This window comes from Argentina silus, assembly GCF_951799395.1.
Source record: "Argentina silus genome assembly, chromosome: 7".
Classification (NCBI taxonomy): domain Eukaryota; kingdom Metazoa; phylum Chordata; class Actinopteri; order Argentiniformes; family Argentinidae; genus Argentina; species Argentina silus.
The window spans coordinates 15,594,231-15,620,160 of NC_139661.1; the positions used below are offsets into that span (position 1 = coordinate 15,594,231).

Consider the following 25,930-nt stretch of genomic DNA (forward strand, 5'->3'; position numbering starts at 1 on the left):
GAGTGTGTTTTAATGGTCATAAATGTCATACCAGAAAGTACAAAAACTGAAGAAAAAACTAACACTTTTATTGAAGACCAAACAGAAGACAGAGGTGAAAAGTGAAGGCAACAAAAAAGCAAGTAGCTAGTCCAAGGTCAATGTGGAAATGTGTGGCCCCAGAGTGCTATATTGGTATTCCTTATAGAACACACTGTGTGGCCCCATTGGTCTCATGGTCCTTTTTCACAAACATTTGAAGGTTTAATCACAGAGTTGAATTCAGCAGCTGCTATAAACAACATTCCCTTAAGCAAACATCTTAGTCAGACAAAAAGTAAACCAGACCACTCTCTTCATTGTTTAACTCATTTGTTTTCAAGTCATTTCAATATCCAACTCTAAATTAAAATTGTACAACATTTGGAGTTGGATGTTGAAATGGCCAGATACCAGTAGATCAAGCTACACATCATCACACCATGGTTGAAGTTTAACCTTCCTTTTGAACCCCGCTGCAATAGTTGCACTTAAAAACAGAATTGTGATTAAAAACTAAATGGTATTGATGCTGCGGGTTTTGCTCATGAAATGATAAACATTTCTACAGAAGCTTCTCATAGAAGCACAGCACACATTCCAAGTCAACATCGATTGCATTTCTTCTGGTGCACCATTTTTAACGTGAGGAGTCAGTTGAATAGTATTTATTTCATTGCAAAAATAGGCTATTTCAAAACACAATGGTAAATGGCATCATATTTCATCTCATTCTGTAATACCGTATTTCACTACAATTTCACTACAATCATAACTATGAGTAAAGCTCAACAACTTGCAATAAAGAGCTAACATTTGTATTATTTATTGTTCTCTTTGCTAAAGCCTCTATCGTAGTGGGTGATCAATGATACATCAATGGACCAATGACCTTCTTAATCTGAATACAAGGATAAACATATGAAAATGACCACTTAAGGCTTTAATAATATTGGATGATGGGTGTTGGTTTAGTAGTAATTGCTTTAGCATTGGCTACTGTTAGAACTTAGCTATACAACACCATATGGTAATCTCTATCAACATCTCTAACGTTGCATATACACCATGACACTATTGACAGGCTGTCAGATATCTGAATCTCACAGTCTGAGTCAACAATGACCATCATGTACAATAACCTGTCTACTGTTCAATAACTTCATATTTCATGACACATTGAGATACAAGTATCAATACCATCCACTTGCCTCGGATCAAACATGTTTTTATTTTTGTACTGAAATCTACATTCATATTAGTGTACTGTAGTTGAATTTGGTTCAGTGAGCTTTTTTTAGTGAGTTGTTTCTTGTTTATCCTCATGCTAACATGATACTGTCAAAGTGAGGTCAACAATAGCCTTGCAATAAAACATGGCCCCTCCTACAGTTACTGGAATCACAAGGAAGGATTTCGAAAGGTGGGATATGAACAAAAGCAATGATCACTGTCAACTTAGAAAAACAAAGCAACCCTTCCTTCATTTTTTACAAAATATTCGGAGGAAAGTAAAGGTAAAGACGTAAGCAAGACTAAAACATATACCCAATAACCAACATAGACCATATAAAAAGCACATTCATATTAATAGATGCTTTGGAATGACTTTATCTCGGCAAAACAACTGGCTCATAAGATCAACAACCTCCTCCCTCCCCACCCCTACCCCTCCATTGCATTTCAAGACATTCAATTCATATATTATTTTAGTTTATTACGTTTTTGCAATTAAATGTCATGGACACATGTGATACCCCAAAAATAATAAATAAGAAAATAGGTGTTTATGATTGGTCCATGAGGTAAAATGTAAAATTAGAAAAAAAAGAACAACAAAACAACCCAAAAAGCTGGAAGGACCATGAGGCCATTTTTCAAAGACAAACAACAGCTACGGTGCACAGAGTGGAGGGTTTACAGAACTCTCTGTAACATCTTGTGTGATACATGGAATTATAAAAACAAGGGCTTATGATTGGAAAAAGAAAGGCATGATGTTCTACCAGTACAGAGTGAGAGGTGGCGATTCATTGGTCCATACACATACACACACGCACACACGCACACACACACACACACACACACACACACACACACACACACACACACACACACACTCTCACGCAAGCATGCACGCAGACACACACACACACGACTGTTCAATCAGTGGCTCAGCATCTACCTTCACCCTAATGAACCTCCTCATTGAAGATATGTGTGATGACATCATTAACACAACAAAAACCCAAAATAGACAAACAACTTCCACAATTCCACATGGCAAAAAGCAACCAGATGAAATCCCCATATTACATTTTTTCTCCACTTCTTTTCTCCTCTGGGTTGACATGGGTGCAGTTCTGAACGAGCCATCTGCAGAGCAAGGCGCCATTGGTGGAGGACGAACAGAGGGGAGGGGCTTGTTACAGCAAGGGGCGGGGTTTGTTAGTGAGCAGAAGATGGATCTGTGACACAGTCAGTCAAGCAACAGGATGAAACAACCCCGTCTCTAGGAACGCGAGGATGGATGGATGGATGGATGGATGACGCAGCAGGTTTTCACATATTTTAAGTCCCAGGACAGGTGGAGTGTAAAGTAGTATAGCAGTATGTATCAACCAGACCAGGTTCAGGTCTACACAGCAAGTCTGTAGGAGTGGAGGCTACAGTACAGTCCCAACATTTCAGACTGGAGGGAGAGCGGCCATTTTGTCTTCTCTGTGATTGTCTCTGTCATTATTCTTCCCCCCTTTTTAGCTTTTAACCCCCCCCCCACCCTGTGCCCCCGTCATGGTGGCAGTGTCCCTTGTTAAGGGCTGATGATGTCGAACAAGTGCAGATGAGAACTGAAGGGGAGACGCCTCTCTCTCACCAGAAGGGGGCAGCAGACCTCTCAGAGGCGAGGAGCCCTCCAGCCCAGAAGCCCAATGTGGGCTCAGTCCTCTCAGTCACAGAGTTCTAGAACAGGGCTTTAGAACCTTGGTTCTCAAACTCTGACCAGGCGTCGTTGAGCTCCATGAAGATCATCTTAGCGTAGTCCTCATAGGGCTTTCCTGTAGCCTGTCGGGACAGAGGTTACACTGCCGTTAACATTCACACATCAAACCATGCTACCATTTGCCACATACACCATTTGCTGCAGAAACCATTCGCTACTTGATTGTCTTCTCCGTGGATGTAAAGTGTCTTTCAGGACTGAGAAAAGCACTGTACAAAATAAATATATTATTATTATTTTAAAAAACAATTCAAACTTGACCACTGAGTTAGGACTGTCTGGTATTTTCAGGCAAAGTAGTCCTTAAGATACTTGCTGCACTACCCGGTAAGAAAATGACATGTAGCACAGTAATGGTTTCTTTCTATTTTACCTTATCAGGGTAAACTTAGATAATAATAAAACAGTAACAAGGATGATGCTAATAATGATTCAAAAGTGATGATATCTTCAATTGTGATGTTGTAAGCCATTGAGACCAAACACACATTTCAATTCTGACCCTTAAACATTCACAATAAAGCTTTTGAACGTGACCGTGACCGTTCACCTTGTCAGGATGCACCACCAGGACAGCCTTCCTGTAGAACTTCTTGACCTGGTCCGGAGTGACGAGGTCGGCCATGCCGACGGGCCTCCAGCGCGTCTCTCCCTCCCACAGGACCGTGTGGAGCGTGGACAGCAGTGCCCGGATGTTCCTCTCCTTCCCCTCGATCCAGTCCAGGATCTACAGGAGGGATGAACCAGGAAGAAGGGGAAGAACAATCCCTCAGTACAGATTAAGACCCGGACACAGATGAAGCCTAGTCCTACACTAAAATGGATCTTCAAAAGGAGATTTTCCATTGAAAGTGTGATTTAGTCTAGGACTAAGATGAACCTGTGTCTGGGAAAACACCCCAATATGATCTGCCTGTATGAGTTTTAGCCTATAAGTCGGGGGACTTCCTGGTTTAGAGGGTCAAAGGTTAAAGAGAGAACTACAAACCTGTAGTTTGAGAGGGTCCATGTCCTTGGTGATCTCCTGTCTCCTCATCTCAGCGATGGTTCTGGGGCCTCTCCTGTCTGGCTTGGAGGCGAAACCCTGAGTGGACAGGAGGTCTTCAAAGTCATCCTCCTTCACCTTGGGCTTGGGACCTGAGACCACAAGCACAGAGACAACGTCACAGTCAGTCAACAAGACACATAGGGAACAGGGGAGGCTGGTGGAGGTACAAATAGCGGGATGGGCTTATTGTAATGCATGGAATGGAATGAGGAATGGTTTCAAACAAGTGTGTTTTGGAATGGAATAAAGAAAGCTACCAAAACACATGCTTGATACAATTCCTCATTCCATTCCATGCATTACAATGCGACCATCCTCCGATTTCTGCCTCCACCAGCCTCCCCTAGCAGGGAGAGAAACAATGAGATTGGTGTCTATACCGAAGCAAACATCAATGTGAAACGTTGATTCGATGTGCACCATCTTGTTTAAATGAATGGCATAAATGAATACATAAATCAGCTAGATCAATGTCAATAAAAAAGCACTGCTTAGACATCAGCAGTGTGTTTTCTTACCGAACCCTGGCCCCCTGACCCCCCTGTCCTCTCTGCCCCCGATCACGCTGAAGTTGAGGTTGTAGTTGGGCTTGGCGGACTGGGGGGGTGCAAGCTTGGGGGCGGCGGGGGGCATCCAGGGCTTGCTTTGGCCCGCTGCGGGTCGTCCACCCTGCCAGGGCTGGCCAGAGGGCTTGGAGGAGGAAGAGGAGGACCCAGGCTTGGAGTTGAAGCTACCACTGGAGGAGCCTAGAGGAGAATACAGCAGAGAAGGTGTTGCAGAATGTTCATATAGATATGGACCAGGGGGGGCTGGTGGAGGTAGAAATCAGAGGCCATGCTCATTGGAAGGAGGAATGGTTTTAAACATGTGTTTGATACCATTCCTCATTCCTTTCCATGCATTACAATGAGCCTGTCGTCCGATTTCTACCTCCACCAGCCTCCCCTGATATGGACTGTCTATAACAGGTATGAGAGTGTCTGTCATGTAAGATAGGGAGTCATGTCAGCTCTATATGTTACATTTCTATCTGCAAACACCCCAGGACTCTGTGGAGTAGTCTTACCTGGTAGCGGGGCACCCAGGTTTCCCAGGTCTGCAAACGGGTCAAAGCTCTGGGACTTGACCTTGGAGAAGGACGGCACTCCAGGAGCTGGGAGGACAAGAGGAGAAAAACATGAGACGAACAGTTATTTATGTTGTTACTGGGTAAATCATAGAGACACGCAGGCAGGCCCACACACACACACACACACACGCACACACATACATACACACACACATACACACACACACACACCTGTGAAGGCTGGTTTGCTAGAGGCAGCAGCCATGCCACTGGTGCCCCCCGAGGCCCAGTTGTCCCAACCCCCCAGCAGGTCCGGCTGGCTGGCAGATGATGTCATCTTGGGGGGGTCGTTGGTCAGCTTATCTGTCAACACACAACGTTCAATGAGTAGAACTCTGGAACTGGATACTATATGACCTCTGGTGTTCTAGTTCCACTCATGCAAGGCTTCTGAACCCTGTGTCCCAATTCCCCACCCTTGTCCCTGAAGTGTACACTTGTCCACTCCCCCCATGGATTTAATAGCATAAAGTTTAGGGTTAGTGATGGAGGGTGGGGTTGGGGTTAGGGTTAGTGACGGTGTCTTACTGAGGTTGAAGAGGCTGGTGTTGGAGGTGGGTGGAGGGTTGGTGTTGCCGCTGTCAGAACTCAGCAGGTCCCCAAACAGGTCCGGTCCGGACTGGTGCCGCGACGCTCCGACCCCTGAACCCGAACCAGAGGCCATCCCGAACGGATCGAACAGGTCGTTCATGGCTGGAGGACAAACAACAGCAGAGATGCATGTTGGAGAGGGGGACGGAGTACTCTATACAGTATAGTATAGACTCTACATCTGTCAACTTCACTGATAAAGCCTAAAGAGCATAATTTTTTTTTTAGCATTGAGCAGAAAAGCAGACTCCCAAGCAGACAAACATGTATTCAGCCAGTCTAACCCTTGTGGAGACTCTTACGTTTGGGTGTGGCTGAAGCAGACGTGGGGGCTGCAGCAGAGTTACTGGGGGGGTTACCGAAGAAGAGGTCTTCCTGAGCCCCCCCGTCCCCGATCAGATCATTGGCGCTGCCCTTGCGACCGCTGGGCGCCGGGGCAAACAGGTCGTTGAGCAGGTCGCTGTTACTGGAGGCGCCCTTCATCCCTCCGGCCACCAGGGGGGGCTGTGGTGGAGGGGGAGCAGCCGAGGAGGAGGAGGAGGAGGCGGGAGCGCTGTCGGAGTTGAGGCCCAGCAGGTCAGCTGTGGCGCTGGGCGGGGGGTCAGAGGGCATGGTCTGGAACTCGGCATCGAAGAGGGGCTCGCTGGGGTCCCGGGAGAGGGGCTCGACGCCGGGGGCGGAGTAAGAGTAGGATTCCGCCTCTGATTGGTCACTGAGGTCGTCCTGGTCGTCCATGGTGCACCCCTGACTGTCGGACGCGTCATGGTGGCCAGTCCCCTCTACAGTAGAATACAATAGAATAGAATTCTATTAGTCTGTCTGTTACAACAGAAATGTGTCTCCTGCTCTGCATTCAACTAATTCCATAAAGACATAGCCTTTTCAGGACACCATCATAACAATGAACTCACAAAGCACAAGATCTAATACTCTCAACCCACTAACTCATTCAAAGTGACTGTTGTGAATACACCAAAGTAATCATTGTGTGACAGAATGGTGTGATAGTAGCCATGTATGTACCGTCCCAGTCGAGCGTCTGGAAGAAGTTGTTGGCGTTGGTGTCGGTGCTCTGAGGGGACTCTGGCTCTGTGGTGGACCCCTCTGGGGTCTGCTCCTGCTGGGGAGACTCTGCGTCGTAGAAGGCTGTAGAACCAGGCTGGCGTGGGAGCTCTGGTTTACCTGTGTAGGGGTGGGGGGGGGTTAGGGTTAGCGAAACATTACGGCGCGTGTGTTGGCAAGTCAGAGGTCGCAAGTTCGAGACTCGGTTGGGGGAACTCTAATTGCGGGGCTACTGATTGCAACAACTTGACGTCTGTTTCATAGACATGGGACTCAATTCACGTTGAGAACCAGTAGAATTCAAAGTGTAATGCTCCTTGGTTATAGAACAGAAGACTGTTTCATGTGTTACTCTGTTACAACTACAGCAACGTGACTCCAGCTCTGCTTTCAACCTTGGCCTCCTCCTAGCCCCCCTCCCTTGAATCAACTACACTACCCATGATACCCACCGAACTTGGTGAGGATCTCCTGCTGCTCGTCGCGGCTGGAGAAGAGGATCTTGGGGTTGAGGCCTTTGGTGTGGAAATTTTCCCAGGGAGGACTCTTGGCGCTGGGCATGTCTCTGGGCTCTACCTCGATGTCCAGGTTCACCTGGAACAGGTCAGGGTACTTCTCCTGGATGTCACACGCATCCAGATCATACCTGGGGAGGGAGGGAGGGGGGGGGGGGAAGGAAGGAGAAGAGAGAGGGAGGGAGGGAGGAGGAGGAGAGGGAAGGAAGGAGGGAGAGAGAGAGAGAGAGGGAGGGAGGGAGGGAGGAAAAGTGACAGAGAAAGGAGACAGAGAGAGTTACATTTCTGCACACCAACTGCTGAGGGCACTGGGACAGTATTCTGGTAGAGTCTTTAGAGTCAGACTGAGGTATAAGGGGAGGTAGCGGCGGTACATACTTGTTGAACTTGACAGTGGTGGCGTTGCGGGGAACGAAGCCAGTGTGGAACTGGATCTGGAACATCTTCATAGAGGCCATCTGGTCAACACACACCACAGGGAGTTCATGTAGTCAATAACAACCGCTCAAACGTGGCCTTAGCCGAAGTGAATTTACTAGACATTACAATCCACTAGACATTTCACAAGGACTATGTAGCCAAATACAACCACAGAATCAAAGTAGAGACTTACATAGCTCTGTGTAAAAACGCATCATCCTTTCTTGGTACATGCATGTGACGCTATGTCAACTGTTACAGCGGTAACCTGGATGCTCATCTTGAAGAATCAACAACACAACAAACCCCTCTACCTTAGCTTGCAGACGGCCCCCCAGGGTGGAGCGCGCGTGATAGATCACCACCAGAACGTCCCCCTGCACCATCACATTCAGAGGGATCTCTGCCTGACCGTCCTCCAGCTTGTAGTCCCTGGAGAAAGAAATACATTATGTATGTTCAAGTCCTGTGCCCAGTGCATAGCATGTTCAATGGTATTCAGTGTTTAGCATTGTATTTGCAATGTACCACTGGCTTCACAGATTGTCTATGAGAATGGATAAGTTCATCCTGTCATATTCCTGGGTGGTGTGTGTGTGTGTGTGTGTGTGTGTGTGTGTGTGTGTGTGTGTGTGTGTGAGTGTGTGAGCTTACTTCATCCTGTCGTACTCCTGGGTGGTGGTTGGTGAACCTACTTCATCCTCTCATACTCTGGGTGGTATGTGTGTGTGTGTGTGTGTGTGTGTGTGTGAACTTACTTCATCCTGTCGTACTCCTGGGAAGTGGTTGCTACACGCTCGTCGCCAACGTACACCTCACAGAAGGGCCGGCAGCCGTGACGTTGCTTGTTGAAGAGCGGGACGGGCGTCATGATGATGGAGCGGATCATTATGGGCTTGCTGTGGGGGATGATGGGCTCCTCGGCCATCATGTCACACATGTACTCTATGTACCTGCAGGAGATCAGCCAATCAACAGTCAGCTCACTCACAGGCCGGCCAATCAACAGTCAGCACACTCACAGGTCAAGCTAATCAGTCAACCAACCAACCAAACACATAGATGGATGCCCGAGGGACAGCGCTTCATACTGAACATGTAGACTGAAGGCTGGGGACCAGGGAGGGGACTAGGGGCTAGGGGCTGGGAAGGGACTAGGGGCTAGGGGCAGGGAGGGGACTAGGGGCTGGAAGGAGGCTAGGGGCTGGGGGGGACTAGGGGCTAGGGGCAGGGAGGGGACTAGGGAGTAGGGGCAGGGCAAGGACTAGGGGCTAGGGGACTAGGGGCTGGGGGCAGGGCGAGGACTAGGGGCTGGGGGCAGGGAGAAGACTAGGGGCTGGGGGCAGGGCGAGGACTAGGGGCTGGGGGCAGGGAGAAGACTAGGGGCTAGGGGATGGCTAGGAGACTAAGGGCTAGGGGCAGGGAGAGGGGACTAGGGACTAGGGGCAAGGAGAGGACAAGGGGCTAGGGGCAAGGAGAGGACAAGGGGCTAGGGGCAGGGAGAGGACAAGGGGCTAGGGGCAGGGAGAGGACTAGGGGCAGGGAGAGGACTAGGGGCTAGGGGCAGGGAGAGGACTAGGGGCTAGGGGATGGCTGGGGGACTAAGGGCTAGGGGCAGGGAGAGGACGAGGGACTAGGGGCAGGGAGAGGACAAGGGGCAGGGAGAGGACAAGGGACAAGGGGCAGGGAGAGGACAAGGGACTAGGGGCAGGGAGAGGACAAGGGGCAGGGAGAGGACAAGGGGCAGGGAGAGGGGACTAGGGACAGGGAGGGAACTAGGGGCAGGGAGGGGGGTAGCACCCACCTCTTGTGTGAGGGGGAGATGCCTGGGGGGCAGCGCTTCATACTGAACATGTAGACGGCCGCCTCGGCTGTGGTGAAGAGACGACAGAAACACAGGAAGGAGCAGACCGCCACGGCCGACGCAGCCCGCCCGTCCTACAGAGAGAAGAAGACGACCAGTTTTAGAGAGAAGAAGAGGACCGGTTTTAGAGAGAAGAAGAGGACCGGTTTTAGAGAGAAGAAGAGGACCGGTTTTAGAGAGGATACAAAACACTATTTCTACTCAGGTCTGGAATGTGGTGTTGTAGGCCAGTGGGCTTGCTCAATAGGCAGTGCACTATGCAGTGTAGGTAGTAGTACACTAGTATGTAAGTGTGTAAGAGCTCCCCAGACAGTGTACTATGCCATGTGTGAGTATAGTAGAGAAGTATGCAGGTGTGTTGTGTAAGTGCTCACCAGACAGTGCACTATGTAGTGAGTGTGTATCGTAGTACAGTAGTATGCAAGTGCTCACCAGACAGTGTACTATGGCGATGTTCCTCTGGTCCTGTTTGAGCCACAGGTGCATGTTCTTACACACACTGTAGAGGCTGCGGAGGTTGGGGGCTCGCCGCGCCTGCCAGCCACACTCTGACACCTGTAGAGAACACACACACACACACACACACACACACACACACACACACACACACACACACACACACACACGAGGAGGACAGGGGTTAAATATGCTGTCCACGCACTTCCAGAACTTCTGCGTCTAGGCAATGAAATGTGTCCTGAGGCATATTATTTAGAGAGAGATGAGAGACAAAAAGAGAGTAGTTGTGGGAGACAGAGGGAGAGAGAGAGAGAGAGAGAAAGAGAGTGCATCTTCTCACCCTGTTGTGGAACCTGGAGGATCTGTAGGAGCGTTTGGACAGGTTGTAGACAGCGTAGTGTCCCGCATGACGAGAGTCCAGGAACAGACGCACGTCCTCTATGTTGTTCTTAATGGCCGACTCCACTCCCTCGGCTGGGAACGACATGACTACACACACACACACACACACACACACACACACACACACACACACACACACACACACACACACACACACACACACACACACACACACACACACACACACACACACACACACACACACACACACACACACACACACACACAAAGAGTTATCCAGTGTAGATTGTTGCGCTTCACGTACACTCACCAATGGTCCTTTTCAAGATATTATAATGAGATCTCTGACCTACATACTGCCTTTTCAAGGACAAATCTGTCAACATTGGAACTGTTTCTGAAACATAGACCTGTGTGAGAGCTGTGCAGTGAGGACCCATACCTGCTATTCTAGAGGTGATGTAGGAGAGGTCCAGGTCCCCTTTAGCATAGCTAGGAACAGAAACAACAAACACACTTTAGTCAGTGCAGTGCAAACAAAACAGCACTCAAATCTGCTATCTGGAATTGATTGAATTGTTTTAATTGAGACACTCTGTTCAAGTTGTGTGATCTACGATATCTCATGGCATTTCACTGCACTTGAAAAACACACACACACACACAAACAATAGTCATCTTACCATCATCGCAGACTCAAGAGATGAAGATGTGAATCAAACAGAGGTTGATAACACACTTTTACACCACTACTGCCTACTACTAAACCATCTAGACCAGGGGAGGCTGGTGGAGGTAGAAGTCGGAGGACGGGCTCATTGTAATGCATGGAACGGAATGAGGAATGGTATCAATACCCGTCAATGAGCCCGTCCTCAGATGTCTGCCTCCACCAGCCTCCCCTGATCTGGATGCTAACTAGTTGTATCTGCGGGATTAAAGGATGTACAGGTGAGTGTGAGTTAGGAGCACACACACAGAGCCGGGATGGTGGTTTTAGTATGCAGTGGAGGGTTAAACTCTCAAACTCTAGTTCTATTCACACAGTACCCACTCAGTCTCTGCTGTTATGGACCAGCAAGCTGGGTGCTCTGTTATGGACACAGCAGTGGGAAGCCTTAGCAGCTGGACTGCGCTTATGTGCATAAAAACACACACACACACACACACACACACACACACACTGCATCCACACACACGACAAACGTGACGTGCGCCCACACACACACACACACACAAACGCACAGGGAACAAACTAGACACATACAGGTGGGCGTGAGGCGGCACAGACAGGTGCATGGTGAGGTGACCCATATTTACCTGGGGGTGCTAGAGGATGAAGTGGTTACAGAAGGACCATGAGTGGTGGGACAGGAGGAGCAGAGAAAATAACAACAACAGGACAATAAAATACCAAACACAAACAAAAACAAGCGGGCAAAAGCAATCAAACGAATAAATCAAAACAACCAGGATGAGTGGACATCGACTGAGTGTCGACAAATTAAAAAGAGAGGATTACACCTCGTTTGTGTGTAAGGGGGTGGGGGAGGGGGGAGTGAATTGTGCTCTCAAAGCGTACAAACAAGCATTGTGTTGATTAGACAGATAACCTACAGCTGAGGGAGCTTCTCCACTGTGCATCCTCTGTGAGGCCCCCCGTCACAAATGCAAAAAAACTGTATGTCAGTATCTGATCTGATCCGTGAAATTCGGGGCGTGACGTTTGAAACGACCTAGCAAGTCAACAACACATCCTTGTTTCTAATTGGCTAAACGGACGAACGGCCTGTGAAAAGTCCTCTGAATTTCTCTGTCCGTAAAAAAAAAACCCGTCAAACCAACACGTACAGACCCTTGTCATCTGCGTTATCCGTCAACGGATGACTCCCATAGAGAAACCATTGGCTCAATCCAGAATTAACAGACGGACTAGGGTAGCCAGGGCTTGGAACAGGGTCAGTACATAAACAATTGTGATATCTTTCAGATCACTGTTGTGCTCATCCATGTGTAAACCAAATTCCCTACAGAGCAATAAAGGTTTAATTCAAATAAAATAGGAAACAGAAGTTGCGCATTTCCCATTGTATTACAGCCCAGATGCCTCTTCAAATACACAATATATTAAACACATAGCAGCAGTCACTGTGGACGCATTTCGCCATCAACCCTTCATCAGCACAGAGGTCATGACCTTTCTCACCTGGCCACTGATTGGATGACTTTAGAGGAGGTGTCTTTGATGTTGGTCAGGAATCGTTCAGTCCCGCCCTTCAGGATGTCCAAGAAGCCGCCTCCTGGTTGGTCAGGATCTGCGCCATACACCCCTGAGGATCATGGGAAATAGACAGAGAAACAGGTTTATACACCGTCATCACAACATTGTCCTACGACTTAAGACATTGTTTTAACGTCTTTGGTCCAAAAGAAGTAGTTGAGTTGATACGAGTCACGACACCTGTCGTGAATGACGTGAATGATGACCTGTCGTAAGACAATGTCAACACAATGGAGTTGAGGAATTTTTATGTAACTCCTTGATGCTTAAGGAGTTACATAAACATTCATCAACATTGATCCACATCTATGTCTTCACAGAGAGAACCCTGGTCTTACCAGAGAGAACCCTGGTATTACCAAATGGCTAGCTGGTACAAGAGCAATCCTCTTAACAGACACATGGGGATTAGCAACAGGCCTGGAGTGTTGGGGCTGGTTTCTCTGTTGGGGCTTGTGTGTGTGCGGCTAAATATCTCTGACCGGCACCAGTCCCTGGGATGACATCATGTTGTTGAGCGGTCTCTCAGATGATTAGCCAGGTTTAGTCCGATCTCAAGCGATCATTTCAACATAAGCGGTCGTCCTTGGAGGAAGGATCGTAGCGTAGCTTACCAGTCCTTGGCGACAACAACAGTCGACAAACAACAGCGTGAACAACTGTAGTAAGGAGCTTGGAGAGACTTGCCATCTGGCCATCAGGTGGCGGAGTCAGTCTCTGACCAGGTCTGCATGCCCTCAGACCATTGACTTTGAAATGTGTTCACAGGCCGACGAATTAGTCCACTTACTGGGGTACGGGATAAGCAGCCAACCAGCAGTACATCATTCAGCCGCCTCCTCTCCCGCCCTCTTGTTTACCCAGGACAGAGTCAGCTTAAACAATATCACAGAGAGAGACCCCACTGACACACTCCATCACAGTCACCCTGCCTGCCTCTCTATGTCCCTATTCCAAAGGCACAGTAGGAGCCATGATGCGCGACGGTCTCGCCATGTTGCTTATACCAATCCAATCGTCTCAGATCTGCAGAGTGAGGACAGGGGGGTGGGGGGTGGGGTGGGGGCTAATTTGGGATTCAAGGAAACTCTTTCACCCTGGCACCCGGCGCGGAGGTAGGAGGGAGGCTTTAACCAGATTAGCGAGCCATGTGTGACCTGCTGTGTGGCTCGGCAGTTGCTCCTCGTTAGCCCTCAGACTAGCATCAGTTGCGATTAGTGTCAGAGTGAGGGAGTCGTGGCGACAGGGACAACTGATTGATGAGGCCGTGGGGAATTGAACTGGATGGGGGGAATTGAACTGGATGGGGGGAATTGAACTGGATGGGGGGATGGGGGAGGGAGGGCAGGCTAGGGCTGTGGCAAATAACATGGTACTGGACAGACGATATGGAGACACCGCGTGTGTAATGTATCCCTTTATATGTTTACCATAGTGGAGTAATAATAATAATAATAATAATAATAATATACGCCATTTAGCTGACGCTTTTAAGTGACTTATGCAGTGAGTCAATACATTTTTCAGTATATATGGTCCCAGCGGGAATCATACCCACAACTTAAGCGCTGTTAGCACCATGCTCTACCAACTGAGCCACAGATGACCACAGAGGACTCTTATAAATGTGATCAAAAACTAATTTTACGCTCATCACACAACCAATCAACTTCTCCATTGTTTCATTCCAAATCATGGCTCTGGCTGTGGGTGGTAGAATGGGACAGGACAGACACTATGGAGACACTGTCTTTAACCCACCAACTGCCAAATCATTCCGGAACACGCACCACCTAGAGTGACAGGTGTTTTTTTTTGTGGTATTTACCTAGCAACAATGCTTTGATTGTCTACAAAATGAAGCATCATCATTTATGCATTTTTGGTGGATAAAGTCACCCTTGGCACTCTAGAAAGTTGACAATTTGTGTGATTTGATTCACCCTTGGCATTCAATTAGTTAATGTATCTGCTATGCATTCAGACAGCCTGCTGATCCCCCTGCTCCAGCCTGTTCTTGACAACTCTATTGACGGTCGAATCAATGATTTAGGAATTTCAAACTTCAACCTTTAAGCAATGGCTAGCTAGCTATGGCTGGTAGCATGGTACTAGGGAGACAATATGGATTCTCCATTTGTCTATGCATCCACAACACATCTGGATCGCCCACCAGCTTGTCCTTGAACAACTTTTAAACTGTATACTGCATCTAAAAATTTATATTTAAATTTTAACCAAGGATCTGGGGATTTTTAAGCTGTAGGGTAAGAATGTATAATTCAAATACAATGCAATTATTCCAATAATCATCATCACACAATTGCTAGCTAATTAAGATTGAACATCGACAATGTAAACAAAAGCACATGACAGACACAGAGGCTGCGGATACAGTGAGACAAAGACTGACGTACACACACGTACACACAAACATGTACACACACTTACACACAAACACAAACGTACACAAAGAGACAGTAGAACACAGAATCAGGCATTCATGGATGAACATAGAGACACACAGTGAGATACACACATGCAGAGGGACACTGATGACACAGACAGACACAGACAGACACAGACAGACACAGACAGACACAGACAGACACAGACAGACACAGACAGGCACAGACAGGCACAGACAGACACAGACAGACACAGACAGACAGACTCACCTGCGTTGTGGATGTTCTGTATCTGTGCAGGGGGCTGTGCTCCATTGTTACCGAATCCTCCGTTCTGCTCCAGCAGCTGTAGAGATTCATAACCATCGTCAGTTGGCCTCCAACAGTAGTAGGGGCTCAGCATGCTCATCAGGACAACACACACACTTCAAGAATGACCCAAAAAAAAATAAAAAAAAAATACAAAAACGTGTCCTAAAAATAGGCCGGTCTGTGTGGAGACGTCCTCGGGATAGTGGCACTACAGGTCGTCATTCAAAAGCACCAAAACACAGACGGCACCGAAACAGTTCACGAATAGTAGAAGACAAAAAAAAACAGTCAAACGAGTAGAGCGGACATGGAGTCTTCTTCAATAGAGGAGCATCGCAGGTCCGCACTCAAAACAGAGAGTTGAACATGTTGAACAACTGCTTCCTTTTAAATCATAAAGGTTTCAAAAACAAATCCAAATAAAGTCCAGAGCTACGGTAGCGTCGGCGCTGTGGTAGTGCTACATGTCCACCAGCGTGCGCGTGTGTGTGTGTGTAACAGCGTGTGTGTGTAACGGTGTGTGTGTGCGTGTAGTTGAGGGTGAAACCTTCGCCAGCTCTGGCAGCCGTGGCTGGGCGTGACTCCTTTCTCTCTCTCTCCTGGCAGGGGTAAGCTCCTTAGGCCACAGAGAAACCCCCACTTAACCCAGATCATCCCAACCAGGATCTGCTGCCCTCCTCTCCTCCTCAGATGCAGGGGCACAGGTACCACCGGGCTACCCCCCACAGACAATACAACTACCTTAGGTACTACTACTACAATACTACTATTACAACTACTATTAGTACACCACCCCACTCTGCCTGAAGTGGTTACTGTTCACTGAACACCAGGATAAAACAAGTACCAACAAAAGTTTCTAACTTTATTTAGATTCACAACAAAAGAAATACTAGTAGCCTAAGAAATACTAGTAGCCTAAAACAGTACCCCACAAAAACAATACCCTAAGTCCACATGTAAATCTGTACCAGCCCTCTGACAAACAAAACGCTATTTGTAAATGATTCAAAATGTGTCCTTGCTTCTAAACTTCCAATCTTAGAAATCTAGTATAGTGTCCAAGCGCGTGCTCTCTCTCTCTCTCTCTCTCTCTCTCCTTTCTTTCAATCCTTCTCTCATTCTGCCTCCCACCCTGCGTCTTTCCCTCTCTCTCTCCTGTTTGTATCTTTCTTTTCTCTCCATCATGTGACATCACAGGGCCATTAGGCCAGCAGTATCTGAGGAAGGAGACTGAAGAAGGGATGAGACACTCCTTTGTGGCCGATGACGGGGGGTGGGGTGGGGGGGGAGGTCGAACGGAAGGAGGGATGGAGGGAGGCAGGCAAGGGACTCTCTCAATAGCTCTTCAGATAGTTGGTGGCCCTATGGGAGAACTGTCTCCCTTTGTATCGTCTGAGGAACTCTCTTGTTTACCACAGTGGAGTCTTATAAACGTGACGAAAAACTCATTTTACACTCATCACATAACCACAGTTTACTTCTCTCCTGTTTCGATGCAAATCAGACACTACACCTTACCAGGGGAGGCTGGTGGAGGCGTGATACCATTCCTCATTCCGTTCAATGCATGACAATGAGCCTGTCATCCCATTTCTACCTCCGCCAGCCTCAACTGCACCCTACCCCTCTAAGCTCATTTAGATCTGCCTTCTGATAGGCAAGAGTGGTATTTTCACCATATTGCTTAAACCAATCCTATCCTCTCAGATCTACAGGAGCAGCTACTAGGAGATAGTGGGTATCGGAGAGGAGTTGACTCCTAATTCAGTATAAATCTCAAGGCCACACGCAGAGGGGAAAGGTGACCTGACCTCTAATTCTAGCAGTGCCTGGGGTCAGAGGTGTTACCCTGAATTACCCTCCTCAGAATCTCATTAAAGACACAAGGTGTGTGTGTGTGTGTGTGTGTGTGTGTGAGAAGGGGTCAGAGGTCACTAGTTACCTCAGTGATGGGGGACTTCGGATTCACATTGCGAGCAGCAGCGATCTCCTGTAGCTGGTTGACCAGCTCAGTGATGGACAGCCTCTCCTCTGGGTTGATCTTCAACATGGAACCTGACAGAATAGAGCAGAATAAAAAATTGTCTTAAAGAGATGCTACCGGATCATTTGTATCATTTCAGCCTATAGTTCTAAAAGAAGCGCTAATGAGCAAAAACGCGGGCCGAAAGTGAAAGTGAAAAATACTGGCGCTGAAAAACGAAAGATTCCTTGGCAGAATGAGGCAAAACCATTATTCAGTTCATAGATTACATTTGTACGAACTACACATTTACAACCTAACCCGAAACGAGAGGTTTACAAATGACGAAGATCTCGAAGATCTCGTAGCATCTTCTTAAGCTTCACCTCAGATGCTTCTGCACCGAGAGCAGACGTATGAGACTTACGTATGAGCTCATGGTAGACGGTGTACTTGACGTCGTTCTGTGGGATAGCGTACTTCCCGTTGACGATCTGTAGCTTGGCCCCCTCCTCGAAGGGGTGTTGTTTGAAACACAGCAGGTAGAGGATACAACCCAGAGCCTAGAGCCACCAAGAAGAGGAAAACAAACCTGTCAGGACAGGGCCGATGATCACAACAGGTGAGGCAGAAGGGAACATTCAAACAACCTACCTGGGCATGTCTCACCCTCAGGGTCTGTGGACCAGAAGTGGTCTCTGATAGGGCTAGTTTTCAGACTATATATCTGACACAGATTCAGTCAGTTCTCAAATGCTAGTGTCAACATAAGCAGTTCTCTGTGGAGACCATGACCCGTCTCTTAGACAGTTAGCTGACACAGATTTAATCAGTCCTCGAGAGATAACATCAATATAAGTGGCCCTGGAGGGTGGAAAGACCAAACAGTAGCTTGCTGGTCCCTGGCACAAAAAAAGTTAAGAAACACCGATGCAAGTCACAAGGCAACTGCAGTGGTGAGTCGTACCCAGATGTCCTGCTTCTCGTTGATGGGGAAGTTGGAGTAGAGGTCGATCATCTCAGGTGTCCTGTAGGCTGGGGTGGTGTTCCTGGTGATCTGGAGGAAGAGGAGAGGGTTGGTGGCTGTTTATAATGCTTTATAATAAAGATATGAAGCATACTCAGTAATATAGGTCGCACACCCACATGTGGTGCTGACTAATGGAAGTGGAAGAGTAACAGAAGTAAAGGACATGCCAATATCAGCGGAGGCTGGTGGAGCCTCATGTACAGATATACTGGACATCCCAGAACATTCAGCATCATCTCATCTTCTTTAAATGGGGAAATTGTGGGGCTTAATACATTTCTAAGAAAAGCCATCAATGATTAATTTGGCCAATAACTAGCTTCCTGGGTCATTAAGCTGGTGGATATTGAGACTGATGGGGAGGGGTTTGAGGAAAACCAGTGTACTCTGATTTAATTAACCATTACTGAGCCAGGAAGTAGCAGAGCAGCCAGTGTAATAATAATAGTAATATCAGCAGTGATGGTGGAATCGGGGATACCACAAAATAGTACTATTTTGATGTATTTTGCAATTCAGTGGACAGGGGAAGTTCACATGAATCAACTTTTCAGTTTACACATCAATTCAAAAGTGGAGGTGAGACACTAGTCACTACTAGTACTAGTAGGAATTAACTTGTCCAAATGAGACATTTTTGCAGCAGAGTCATCCACAAATACAACGAAAGACACTTAAGAGGAGGTAGGACACAAGTAATACGCAGCTATATAACAAGATAAGAGCTTGCTGACAGTATTGACTCTTTTAAAGACCTTGCTAAAAACTCACCTGTTCAGACAGGCTTTGCTTTTTCAATGTATAGGGCCCTATGTTCTGTGACTGTCTCCTATATTTTCTATTTTTTATTTTCTATTTTTGTATTATTATTATTAATGTATTATTATTATTATTATTATTATTATAATAAAGACACACAACTATTGATGCTCATTACTGAAAAGTGAAACATCCCCAGGATGGCGTTAGCATGGAGTTGGACTAGCAGTGTTGCCTAGGTTACCTCATCTTCGACCATGGACCTCTTCTGGGCGGACCAGCTGTAGTCTGGGTAGTGGGCGATGGACGTGGAGCTGCCAAAGTCACACAGCTTGATGGTCCCCTGGTGGCTGATCAATAGGTTCTCAATCTGGAGGAAGACCAGACAGGAGGATAATCAATCAATCAATCGACCGCTTAATCAATCCACACAGCAAAAACAAGAGGAAGCAATGAGGGATTTTTCTCATCCCATTCACAGATTAGATGTGGCTCTCAGTTGCCATGCCAAAACACCGCGACAATGTATGACTCAGCTGTGTGTGTGTGTGTGTGTGTGTGTGTGTATGTGCGTGGTGTGTGTATCTGTGTGTGTGTGTGTGTTGTGTGTCTCTGTGTCTTTTTTACAGAGAACAGAGCCCCAGATCAACACTGCAACTACTACTCATATACCACAGTGCCTTATCACAGAGCATTAAACATAAAGGCTTGACAACACAGTGGCTCACAGTCAAGAGCTGCTGAGGAGACGATGCTGGAGAGTTACTGTAGGCTCTTATGGTGCATTCAAGTGGTCCCCAGAAATAACAAACTCCCACTAGGAAACTTTTGTTACTTTGATATCTCAGAAGTTTCCCCACAATACTAGCCATCTCCGAATCAACCAAAAGGGTGCGGAAAAGGGGACCTCTCTCCCGGTGATTTAAGACAGAATGTTTCCGAGTAGCACTTGAACGCACCATTATCTTAGACCTTTCATGTTGGAGAATAAAGCGAGCTAGAAGACAGATTAGATAGCAGAGGGAATTGGCTAGCTGGTAGTGGGTGTGGACTGCAGTTCCGATAGTAGAGCCCTGGGGCCTGTTCAGGAGAACGGAATGTTCCAGAATGTTCAGAGGTGTGAAAAATGCTGTGTAGCCCAGGCACTGTGTGAGTGCCTGTCATGTACTGTAAAATAGGGAGTCATGTCAACTCTATATATATATATTTTTTTTTTTTTTTAAATATGTTTTTAGGGCATTTCTCTTTTATGGGATAGAGACAGTCGAGATTGACAGGAAGGATAGGGGAGAGAGAGGAGGGATGCCATGCAAGACATGTCAAGGGTCGGAATCGAACCAGGAACCTTGCGATTATGTGGTATGCGCATTAGTGTACTACGCCACTAAGTGCCCCAACTCTATAAATTAAATTAAACTGCAACATTGTGAACCTTTCAGATGAACACACCACTGATGATTACGGACCAGACGACCTGTCTATCAAGCACATGGAGAGGAAATCAAGAATGGGAGGCGGAGAGGGGACAGTGTGAACTTTGACCTCACCTTGAGGTCCCTGTGGATGATGGGGGGCTTCTGTTTGTGCATGTGCTGCACGGCGCGACACGATTGGTAGAAGATCTTCAGCACCGTGTCACATGACATGGGTCCCTTCTGCTCCACCTTCTTGATGAAGTCCACCAGTTGACCTGGGGACAGGGAGAGGGGGGGACGGGGGATGGTGGGAAGGAGAAAGGAAAGAGATGTGGGGGGGGGGGAGGGGGAATGGGCGGATGATGGGAAAGAGAAAGGAGAGAGAGGGACAGGAAGTAGGAGGGTTAGACAGGAAGTGCCTAATCAGCAACATCTTTGCAGGAAGGGGTGAGCAATATAGAACTTCATAGAAAAAGCTTCTAAATAAAAACCTGAGGGCTGTTAGGCTAAAACGTTGGTTTAAAGTTTAAACAATAAAAAAAGTTATTTTTTTCCTCCTCCAAGAGTGGATGAATAGTTGTGTGCACCTTTGCAGAGTTCAGTGAGGATGAGGAACTCAGCCTGTCCCGTGTCTGACTCCTCTTTGCTGATGGAGGCAGCAGAGCTGAACTGGACCACGTTAGGATGACCTGACAGCTTTTTCTGTGGAGGAGGAGAGGTCAAGGAAAAGGCCTGCAGGACAGGGTCTATACGAATGGAACTACTAGTGGTGAGGACTGCTACTGTGTGTCATACTCTCACACACACACACCCACAGGCATTCTTGCACGCACACCACACAGACACAGACACAGACACAGACACAGACACAGACACAGACACAGACACAGACACAGACACAGACACAGACACAGACATTCTAGGTCTCATATTAAAAGAGTATTTTAAGTGTAATGCCACAGAATGTTTACAATATTCTATAGAATGTTCTAGATGTTAGAACATTATTATAGTTATGTTTGATGTTCCAATGAGTGTTCCAAGTGTCACGCTACAGAATGTTCTAGATGTCAGGCCTGTGTTTGATGTTCCATGAGTGAGTGTGACCTCTGACCCCAGCACACATAAAACATACCATGAAGCAGACTTCCTGGATGATGTCCTTGTTCTTCTCCTCCTCATTGGACAGCAGCCTCTGCAAAAACAAACACACACAGTTTACATTTAAACTTACCCACACACACACACACCGTTAGTTTACGTTTCAACTTCCTCACACAGACACGCAGTAACCTCGTCCCCAGGCTATGGCTCACAGCTCATATAAACCTAGATTAGCAATGACTCAAGCCTGGCCTTGGTAGGAGTGAATTTAGAGAGTAAAGTATTTGTCATTATTTGACTTTAGCGAGTCATACGACTGCGAGGCGTGACTCCGAATCGTAAGCGTGTGGTGCTGGGGGGAAGTGCTGCGGGAGATGACTAACGTGATGTAAAGCCAATTAGACACACACTTTCCCATTCAACGTCTACACACAAAGAAACACGTACACAAACACAGCTGCCCTTTCACAGTTTACGCATAACACAGAAACACAGAGTAAAAACAGGTAACTAGGCCAAGCAGCATGCTGTACTTAACTGAGGCTAGAGCAGGGGTGGCAGGTGTTGGGGGACATGCTTACCTTGAGAGCGTAGTCTTTACTGCTGCCTATATCTTGGGCTTCATACACAAACGCAAATCCACCTGCAGAGACAGAGGGAAAGAATGTTTATTTACATGCATTCATTGGTTGCATACCAGCAGCCTCTGGAATGAACTTCTTGGGTAGGCTACAGATAGCCTAGTTACCTGGAACACAAACTGCCAGTTTTGCTTTGTTTCATCTTGGAGTATCAGTTTCAACAAAGCAAATATCTGTTCTGGTGCCAGAGTAACAACCCTTAGGTCCACACAACCAGGCTACACACAGAACGACAGCCCATCTGGTGGAGAAGATACAGCTGATGTTGTAACAACGTCTGTAAGAAAAGAGAACTGCTGTTGTCTGACCTCTTTTGACATCTTTCACTGTTACTATGAATCAGCACAGTGACCCAACGCTCTCTGGAACACGGTGGAGTCTGAGATACTTGCTGAATAGGCACCCTCTCTGTTTTAACACTTTGTGACATTTGGAGTGATGCAGTCAGCTGTGTTCTAGGGAAGAGGCTAAGGCTAACCTATCTTCCGTATGTTGACTAAAAAAACACTTGCGTGTGACGTTAGTAAGACCTCTTCATCCACACTACCCCCCTGTACAAGTTTCTCTCCTGTTTTAATAAAAAAAAAAAAAAAGTACTGCCAATGGCCCCTGGTCCAAGCATTGCTTACTTTTTCTCATAATGACTTACGGATAGATGATTCATTTACTTAGACAAATGTATTTGTTGTAAGTCGCCTTGGATAAAGGCGTCTGCTAAATGCAATAAATGTAAATGTAGTCGATTAGTCGCTTCTAGCTTTTCTGCAAATGCTTTAGCATAGCCTTATCTTCAAAAGAAAGTGGTGCTGCTCACTCCTACAGAACTAATGCATCATAAACAGACTGTTGAGTTAAACAATAAATGCAGATTCCAAAACATCGACTGCACCAGCCCACTCATTTGGGATGTAGTCCCGTCAGCACTGTGAATCAGGTTCAGGAGAACTGTGTTATTGTAAGCCTCCAGCCAAACACCTAATTGATACCCATGTGAGCATTCCTCTGTCTTCACAGCTATCATGAATGAGTCATGCTACACCTCAGATCTCATTATAATGTATTTCACCCATAAGCCCTTCAAACGAGTCCATGAGGATTTGCTCCAATTCCTCAATGACAAACAATGATATTGGCCTGCTTGCTGAAACAAGAGCCTACAGCAGTCGGTTCTGTCCTCTGCCAAATACTGAAATGCAGCTCCTCCTCTCTCTCTCTCCGTTGGTTTTGAATGATAATTTGCCCTCTTTTCTGCACAAGGTCCCATCATGGCTATGCTATGTGACAGCTGGTATCTCAGTGAACAAACAAAGCTCACTGCTCAAACAGCCAGCAGTCACTCTGTAGTTTCACAACGTAGTGTGTAAACCTGTTAAGCCAATGCAGAGGGAGTGGCCATGGAGACTGACACTCTCCTACCTCAGAAGGTCACAGGCCATAAAGAGAGAGAAAGAGAGGGAGAGAGAGGGGGGGTGGGTGAGAGAAAGGGGGACGAGAGAGAGGTAGAGAGTGAGTGTGTGTGTGTGTGTGTGTGTGTGTGTCCGAGGAAAGGGAGTTCACTCAGCTCAATGTCTGGAGCGGTCAACCTTAACTAGGACAAGGCAGGTAGCCATGGTGACCGGTAAATCAACTACCAGGCCCTCCTCTGTGGTGGCACTAAAAGGCCCAGAATGAAAAGGCGGGCAGGATCTTGTGTTTCACTGGCTCTAGGGACAGAAAACCCCATAGAAAAGCCTAGCCAGACATGACAAGAGTCTCACTGTCAAGCACTCCACACTAAACAGAGAACAGGCCCTTGACAATGGGCCTTGGAAACCCCTCCTCGATGCGACCGAAAACTTCATGCATGCAACACATGACCTCATGTCAGTCACACTTCGACAGTTCTGATGGTGATCAATGTCTGAGTGGTTCTGACCACAGCAGACTGGTCTATAATCTGGTCACACCAGTCTACTTGAGGGAAAGTAGCCTCTGTAGTGTTGGACCAATCCTAGAGGGAAGGGGGTTCTTGAAACCAATTTCAAAGACTAAGTAAAAGTTTTACAGGCATATTGTCAACTTGTTTTGTTCATTATTTTAGACTACGGAAAGATATGCCATCTGAGAACATGCATGCTGCAATGTCAAAAATCCGCCGTTATTACTACTGTATCAAAAGCCTGCACCAGATCAAATGATGCCTCGACTCTTAAAAAAATTGAGGCTCCACAGAAAGAGGTAGGAGACCATAGGTGCAGGGCAGAGCCATACAGACAGGGGTATTCAAAAGAATGTTTTGACATTCAGTGAGTCTCTCTTGTCAACACGGAACTCTGCAATGCAGTAGACTCTGAAGAGATGAGGACTTGCACAAGAGGCTCTACCTAACCGTTTCACCACTGGAACCTTCTATTATATTTTCCTTCCATATCTCTCTCTCTCTGATCTTGATCAGATTTTCTCTTTTTATTTAGTGTTTGCTATCTTCAGGAAGATGACTGTGTGTGTGTGTGTATGTGTGAGAGAGAGAGAGAGAGAGAGAGAGAGAGAGAGAGAGAGAGAGAGAGAGAGAAAAGAAAGTGAAAGAAAATGTGCCTATATATTTGTCAAATTCTTAATCAATGAATGGTTGGTGGTAGACATCAAATGTATTTGGCCATCTCATTCACACGTCACAAAATGTTGTTGTTGTTGGCTTGCTAGCAATAGCCTTAGCTAGCTAGCTAGCTAGCCAACAGGTATGGCTAGCTGTCAAGCCCCAACATGGATTATAAACCTTGAGTAAAAACTCACCTTCTGCAATAACCCTTCTGATTCTCAGCTTCATGTCACCAAGCTCCACAATCTGCCCAACGAAATCATTTTGGTCCCGACCTGCGCCTCCCGATGAACCGGGCCCAGCCAGGAAATCAAGTGCCGACTGGAAGAGGGACATTTTGTCCTGCGTCCCCCGTGTAACTCACCGAGCTGTATCCAGGCCTTACAGAGAAAATATATAGTTTCCAACAGTTTCTAAAATGAAACGGTTATATTACTGAGTTGTTTGTGAGCGGTGGTGTCAAATTATGCAATTCTTTCTCTACACAAACATTCTTTTCCTACTCGGACAGAGAGGCCATCTCTGTGTATTTCCGTGAGATGCTGACGTCAGCCACCGTGACAGGAGCATCATCATTTCCAGTCCAGTTTGACAGGTGAATTATTAAATATTTAAGACATAATTATTCACTGTTTTTATTATTTATCAATTATAGTAGTAGTCTCAATAACTATTTAATAACTTAATAACTATGAAAAAAAACGATGTTACAATATATGCATATGTGTGTATTGTGTATTGTGGTGCAAAATCTAATCCATCAAATGATTTTCATTCATTTTATAAAATTAGACTGGGAAACTGATGTCTATGAACCATACACGCTTAAACAAAATGGATAATGTTTATGACCCCCCCAAAAAACCTTGCTGTAAATAACCTATAATAACCTTGCCATGACAACACTTGCTTTAATTAATCTCTACAGAACCACACCTGTCATTTCATGTCATATTTTTTGTTTTT

At 46.6% G+C, this 25,930-nt stretch overlaps 1 protein-coding gene across 2 annotated transcripts; it reads right to left on the minus strand.

The window, feature by feature from the left end:
• Positions 1 to 47: 47 nt before the first annotated feature.
• On the minus strand, positions 48 to 25,930 carry gak (cyclin G associated kinase). 2 transcript variants are annotated; one of them, XM_083673646.1, is made up of 29 exons: positions 25,855 to 25,930; positions 25,159 to 25,377; positions 22,327 to 22,388; positions 21,777 to 21,836; positions 21,229 to 21,343; positions 20,774 to 20,916; positions 19,471 to 19,596; positions 18,405 to 18,494; positions 17,865 to 18,000; positions 17,417 to 17,529; positions 15,430 to 15,505; positions 12,677 to 12,800; positions 10,913 to 10,962; positions 10,448 to 10,596; positions 10,081 to 10,203; positions 9,589 to 9,722; positions 8,543 to 8,737; positions 8,099 to 8,216; positions 7,743 to 7,822; positions 7,302 to 7,495; positions 6,811 to 6,969; positions 6,090 to 6,566; positions 5,725 to 5,889; positions 5,368 to 5,499; positions 5,134 to 5,220; positions 4,586 to 4,813; positions 4,008 to 4,156; positions 3,570 to 3,746; positions 48 to 3,081 (listed from the first exon to the last, which is right to left on the minus strand). In XM_083673646.1, the coding sequence occupies exons 2-29, from the start codon at positions 25,298 to 25,300 to the stop codon at positions 2,980 to 2,982; spliced, it is 3,906 nt and encodes a 1,301-aa protein (XP_083529772.1). In that variant the 5' UTR covers positions 25,301 to 25,377; positions 25,855 to 25,930; the 3' UTR covers positions 48 to 2,979. The 2 variants fall into 2 exon arrangements, with proteins under 2 accessions (XP_083529772.1, XP_083529771.1); XM_083673645.1 differs by lacking the exon at positions 25,855 to 25,930 and having other exon boundaries at positions 25,159 to 25,488.